A 6,614-nucleotide genomic window follows, 5' to 3' on the forward strand; every position below is an offset into this window, starting at 1 on the left:
CACACTCACACTCACACACTGAGATTTATCGCACAAGACAGTCCACTTCCCTTTTTCTGCCTCTCCCTCTTGCATGTCCTCTCTCCCTCTGCGTTCACGTCTTTCTCTCTCGCTGGCACACACACACACACACACACACACACACACACACACACACACACAAGCAAGCCTGGCCCCTTTTCATTAAAGACCACTGTAACAACAAATTGATGTAGTTTTATAGCCAGCAGTGTCTATGTTTGTCTGACGTTTATGTTGGGTCGTTAATCTCCCTATTGACCTCTCTATCTATCCTCACTGTCTCTCTCTCTCTCTCTCCCTCTTTTTCTCTCTCTGCCTCCATTCAGCTCTCCCATTGGTGGCCTGCAGATCCGCTATGACTCCTCGGGGTCGTTGCCGGGGCCGGGTCTGGGGTTGCTAGGGGCGGGAGGAGGTGGCGGGGAGACGCCGCTCCCGGTGGCCACCAGCATTGAGCAGCTCCTGGAGAGGCAGTGGAACGAAGGGCAGAGCTTCCTGCTGCAGCAGGGAGGGCAGGGAGACGGTGAGCGGACAGACACACACACACATACACACACAAACACACACGCGCACACTGCCTTTCGCTCTCACCCCTACAGGCAATCCTCGCTCTCCCAACCAATGATAACGTGTGTTTTTGAAGATGGTAACCATCCTTTAACTCCAGTTAGATTTTTTTTCTTCGCTGCTACGTTTCACGTTTTAATTTTGAAACGCATCACTGCTGCTAAGTTTACGCCTGCCGTCCACTCTACTCTTGAGTTTTCAAGAGCCTAAAACAGAGAAGTTTGCAAATGCTGCTCGCCCCGTGTTAGTTTGAAACTCTGGGGCTGCGATGTCGTTTGGAACGGGCCACAGTGGAGACGTTCAGGAACAATGGCGCTGTCACCCGACGCGCCTTCTCATCACTTCCCCTCAGTCAGGACCTCGACTGCCAGCGGTGAAGGCGAAAAGCTGTAAACGCTCACTGTCAGTATAATAAAAGAAATCCCCTCGTCTTTCTTTTCAACATCGTCCTCTTTCGCCTGTAGTTTTTTCTGTAACCATGCAACCGACCCCAGAGTAGACAACCTGCTTTTCTCCACGTTGTCTGTTACCGTTGTGTCTGTTGATCTCCGTCAGGCCCCTGAACATCCCTTCAGGGACCAATAGTTGGAGTGTAGTTGGAGAAGTTCCTGTGTCTGCGAATCCTCCTCCTGCCCAACTTGTCCTTGAGCACTGATGCCGTGTCGGTACAGGCACCGGGGTCACAGCTCTGTGGCTGATCTTGACACCCCCCCCCCCCCCCCCCGTAGAGGTATATCCGTCTAATCAGTCAGTGAGTGGAGGCTGAGCAGAGTTGCACGTTTTTTGCCTTTGGCCTTTGGCCTTTGAGAAAGTCTGAACACTGATCTGGAGAGATCACTCCAATACTGCCGCATCCCAGGAGTATAAAAACATTATTTTTATAATGTAGGTAAAACATTTGAAAAAGCTGTTAAGGGTTGATTCTTCTTTTCACTGGTGTACATTTCAGGAATTGGTGAGTTTTGAGAAAAATATTTTGAGCAGGATGGAGCAATCGCTGCCGCCATGCAACACACTTGGATGCTCGGATGGATTTTTTATCTCATTTGCATCTCTCTCTCTTTTTTTTTCTTTCTCAGTGGTGGGGATGTTGAAGTCTCTCCACCAGCTGCAGGAGGAGAACAGGAGGTTGGAGGAGCAGATTAAATCTCTGACCATGAAGAAAGAGAGACTGCAGCTTCTCAGCGCTCAGCTCTCAGTGCCTTTCACCCCCAACACAGCCGCCGCCTCTGGTACGTTCACATGCACATTTACAACTCAAGGTGAACGATCTATAGTGTATGTATAAAAGGTGACGTAGTCTGCAGATGGAGAGACTTGTGCGCAAATATGTAGCTAAAGTAAAATGGGATGAGTGGAAAAAAAAGCATTGTGACAGTGAACAAGTTTACTTACACTTGGTCCTGCCTTTGATATTATTTTAAAAAGACGCCACATTGGGCTTCCAAATTAATGTCTTTTTGGCGTTGACTGGACTAAGCAATTATTGACTGAAAGAATATTCAATGGAGAGGGAACAAAATTGTTATCTATACCTAATTAGGCACAAAAAGAATCTATTTCGATGTGGATTTGTGTTGCAGATGTGAAAGGAGCCCAGCTCGGAGCCACCGACTCGTCTTTACCTGTCGCTGCTCAGGTAAAGACAAACACACAGTCAATATGTAGAAGTACGAGTCAGTCGAACAAGCCCCAGGTCGTTAAAGTCACATCTTGATGAAGTTATGATAAATCACAGCGTTTTCTCTTCATTGGCATTTTAAAAGTTAATTCTTAGTGTAAGAGTTTGTCACTTATCTGTGTTCACTCCTCTGTTGTCTTTCAGGACAGCATGTCATGCGGCGGCCACAGCAGTAGTGGCTCCACGTCCTCCCTCTCCACCCCTCCCTCCGTCTCCCAGAGCCCGCCGCAGCCGCAGCTTAACGGCGTCGCCGTGGGGGCGACCCCGGCCGGGCTGGGCGGGGTGGCCGGGCTGATGGGGGCACTCGGTGCGGGCATGGGGGGGATTGTCGGGGCACTGAACGGGGTCATCCAGATGCCCGCAGGCACGGCCGGGCCTCACACTCACACTACTGGAGCAGCCGCAGGCGTCACGTTGCCCGTCACTAACAGGTAGACATGATGGCTGCTCTTTACCATCCTACAGTATCATACCCAATAATGCAATATGCTATTTTTCTGGGCACCAAAATCATTGCAGGCTTTGTTAAATCGCATGTCCTCATGAATCAGCTTATAGTCGGGGGATTGAAAACAGAAAAAGCCCCAAATAGTTTGACATTTCGGTCGACAGCCCCTGTCGCACCCTGTTTATATGCAGTCTATGGTCGCACCTCATCACGTCCAGGCTGAACTACTGAAAAACGCCAGAATTGTTTCAAAATGTCAAGGAACAGTTTCACCTCCACATGTTTGACTGTGAACTTTATTGCGTCGTCTCCTTTTTGTATTTCCTTTTGCTTGCGTGTTGGATCGTAGCAGCTCAGCAACTAGTAAGAACAGGTGAGACGGTCGTGTGTATGTGTTTCTTCATCATCATCATTACCCGTCAGAGAAATGTGGAGAAAAGTGTTGTTTTTCTTGTGTTCATTATATTTTCTGTCTGTCTGCACAGTGCAAACCTAATATTTTGAGAATAGGATTATGTTATTAAAATATCTTGTTTTGTGTCAGTGCTGCGCGGCTTGGCCTGTTGTCCGAGCAGCACAGACTCCTCCTGCAGCAGCATCAGCTCCAGCAGCTGCTGTCCTCACAGCCTTCAGCGGTACGAGACACACACACACACACACACACACACTCTGGTATCGCCGCTGTCACCCACAGACACTGGGCTACAGTTTTTCTTTTTACAGTGACCTAAATCACCAAGCTTAGTAATTATTTTTTTTCTCCTCTTTTTCTCCGTATCATTTTCCCCTTAAACCCCATCCCACCTTTTATTATCCATCTCTATTTTCCTCTTTATCACTTTATCCATTCTCGTCCCTCCTCTCCTGCGTATCCCTCTTTCTCCCAGGAGCAGCAGCAGGTGTTGCTCTACCAGCTGATGCAGCAGCAGCAGGACATCCAGCAGCTGCACTCCCTCTCCTCCTCTGCGCAGATTCCCTCCATGCCGCTCTCCTCCACTCAGTTGCCCATCAACAACCTGCTGCCCGGCGCCCAGAACCAGGGCCAAAGTGCCATCACGGCCAACCCCTTCCTGGCGCTGCAGCACGCACATACCGACGCGCACGCCTCGGGCGCGCAAAAGCCTCGGCTCGCCGAAAAGGCCGTTGGCATCGCGGGGCAGGAGAAGACATGACGGCAGATGTTCTTTTGTTTTTTGGTTGGTTTTTTGGTTTTTTTAAATAAATATGCGGAGTTCTCGGAGATCAGCCTGTTGGTCAACTTTTTTATTATTCCTGATAATGGTCTGTGCTCACATGTTAGCACATACTGGTGGTGAGTGATGACAGAAGACAAAAGTAAATTTTTTGGTCTAATGCAGTCACAAACGTTTTTCAGTTTACAGTTTTTACTTTTATTTGTTTTATTTATTTCCATTCAATTTTAGATTCTTATTTTTTTAGCTGTAGGGCTGCTTCAGGTTCTAATTTTGTCACTGCTGAGAAAATGATTTTCATTTAATATCACGGGTAGTAACTTAGTTTATGTTAGTGTGGCGATGTCTGTCCTCTCGTCCGAGAAACATCTCCTTTAATTGTTTTCTCGCGATCATTTCTGAATCTCATTGTTCTGCTTCTACACCTTTCGTCTTTTCTTTCTCTTGTTGACATCTTTCACGTCTCCCTTTTATTTCCCCTCGCTCTTTTTTTTTTCTCTCTCTGCTTCTCCGTCTGGTCTCTCTGCTTTTTCACACTCTCTCAGGGGCCTCAGATAACCAGAGTTGTGTACTCGGCACACAAGCTAGCAGACACAGAACTACAAATATATTAATTACAAAGAAAAAATAGCAGAAATATATTAATATAAAAATAAAAAAATACTACAATTCCCTACCACAAGACTTAACAGTAGCAGATGTGTGTTTGACATCTGTCTCACCCGAGGGGAATATTTGGTGAGGGACTCTTGGGGAAAAAAATCTGCACCATTTTTACTACTGCCTCTCTCTCCCCCCCCCCCCCCCTCTCCGTGTGTGTAGATCCATTAATGTCAGTGAGCTAAGCCTCATACAGTCACCACAGAAGCCTTGCTTTTCACTGTCTCCTCTCTGGGCCAGAAACAGGGGGCTCACTCAGGCAAATGAAATGAGGGGGGGGGCGGTGCAAAAGAAGAATATGGCAAGTTGAATGTTCAGAGGGAAAAAAAACGCGTGAATCCGCACAGCAGCACAGTTTCGCACAAGACATTTTTTGCAGCTGGTTGTCAGCGAGCATGGGACGTCCCGTTTCATCCTCCTGATTGAGCCCCCTGCTGCAGCTACCTCTCAGGCAGGACCAGCCTATCAGGACCTAAAAAGGGCCGACATCAGCGGCCACTCACAACCACACAAACAGTCAGGACTGGCCAATCAGGGTCCAAGCCCAAGTGCCTGAGGACCAGGGTGGGATTCATCAATACCTTTGTCCCTGTCACTCAGCTCAATTCTCCATAACCCTTTCTGCTAAATAAGCTGCGTTGCTCAGCAACAGATTACGAAAAGAAAAAAAATAACACTGAGTCGCGTCAGGCTGGACGTGCAGTCTCTTTATAATAAAACCAGGAATTACTAATATTTTACTGCATTCTTTTCTGTCAGAGACAACTTGTATTGTGCTTTTTTATTTTTATTTATTTGGAGTTTGTTTGTGTAATGGGCATGAGGTGATTCATTTTAAAAGCCCGCTGGTGTTGCAATTTAACATCATATTGTACTACTGTGTAAAGTTTTGTCTTCTGTTGTTGTCTTTGTTTCCTCCATGCAGTCACGTCTTGCTGTAAAACCCTCTTTACTGACTTCTCTGTCATGTGCGTGAAAAGCTAGAAGCTACTTGATAGTTGGCTGATGGGGAAGGAGGCGTGGTTGTACATAGATGTTTGTTGGGGTGGGGTTGGTGGGGGGCGGGGGGGTTGAAATGTGTCAGGGGGGTGGGAACGTGTGGGGGGGTAATTCAATGGCACAGTTTTTACCTCGTTAAGTGTATATAGACCTTTCTCATTGGCCATTGGTGTACATATGTGATTGTGATTGGATGCGCTGGTGTGAAGGAAAGCCAATGAAGCCTCACTTTGTGTGTGTGAATCTTTAGGACCAGATATAAAAAAAAATTTAAAAAAAGAAGGTTGACAGTGACTGGACACAAAGTGTTAATTTATTTTTATATGTGCAGGGACATTGTGTTTCTTTTTTTTTAATTTTCTTATTTTTTAAATGTTTTGCACCATTTTATTGATGAGAAAGTTGTTTTATACTCTGGGCACCGTGTTTTCATCTGAGCAGACATTTGTTTTGATTCTTTTTTGTACAAGTTGAAAATACACTTTGGGGCGGTCGGGGGCTAACATTGTATTTCAAAATTCCAAAATAAAAACTCTGGATAAAGTAATAGGAGCGTTCATAGTTTTTCTCTTCCCCCCCCCCCCCCCCCCCCTTCTACAATTGCTAAGAAATTTTGGGGACAAAAATATTTAGCTATTACTACTGAATAACCCTAAACAGATTAATATATGATTATGTTTATAATAATCATATATATATCATATATATTTATATATATATATAAAATACAATTATTCATGATACACTTATTTCATCATATCAGTCAACTGAAAAGAAAAACTACAATAAATGAAACAGGAGTAAAGTTTCATCAGCCAGATAATTAAAAATTGCTCAAATGGATTAAGTACAATACATGCAAAAAAAATAATTGTACAGTATACATCCACCACTAAATAATACTACATCTGTAATGTTGAAGCACATGTGAACAAGCTGATTTTTCTGACCGGCCATTCATTATGAGTACTATGTGACTTCTGATCGGTTTGATTTAGAGCAAATTAGATTTGTCTTCAAATTAGTCGTTTTTTGTTTCCAGTGATAA

General features: G+C 45.2%; 1 protein-coding gene across 7 annotated transcripts in view; it reads left to right on the forward strand.

Annotated features, from left to right (window-relative positions):
• mllt10 (MLLT10 histone lysine methyltransferase DOT1L cofactor) overlaps window positions 1-6,113 on the forward strand; it is a 42,047-nt gene extending 35,934 nt beyond the window's left edge. For 2 of the 7 annotated variants that reach the window (XM_035618915.2, XM_035618922.2), the window contains 7 exons: window positions 348-541; window positions 1,665-1,817; window positions 2,169-2,224; window positions 2,411-2,697; window positions 3,064-3,087; window positions 3,259-3,349; window positions 3,602-6,113. In XM_035618915.2, coding sequence (XP_035474808.2) covers window positions 348-541; window positions 1,665-1,817; window positions 2,169-2,224; window positions 2,411-2,697; window positions 3,064-3,087; window positions 3,259-3,349; window positions 3,602-3,886 — 1,090 coding nt within the window. In that variant the 3' untranslated portion in view covers window positions 3,887-6,113. The remainder of the gene's footprint in view (window positions 1-347; window positions 542-1,664; window positions 1,818-2,168; window positions 2,225-2,410; window positions 2,698-3,063; window positions 3,088-3,258; window positions 3,350-3,601) is intronic. The other 5 variants (XM_035618916.2, XM_035618917.2, XM_035618919.2 and 2 more) reach the window with 5 other exon arrangements.
• The last annotated feature ends 501 nt before the right edge of the window (window positions 6,114-6,614 follow it).

Source organism: Scophthalmus maximus, chromosome 21 (assembly GCF_022379125.1).
Source record: "Scophthalmus maximus strain ysfricsl-2021 chromosome 21, ASM2237912v1, whole genome shotgun sequence".
In the NCBI taxonomy this organism is placed as follows: Eukaryota; Metazoa; Chordata; class Actinopteri; order Pleuronectiformes; family Scophthalmidae; genus Scophthalmus; species Scophthalmus maximus.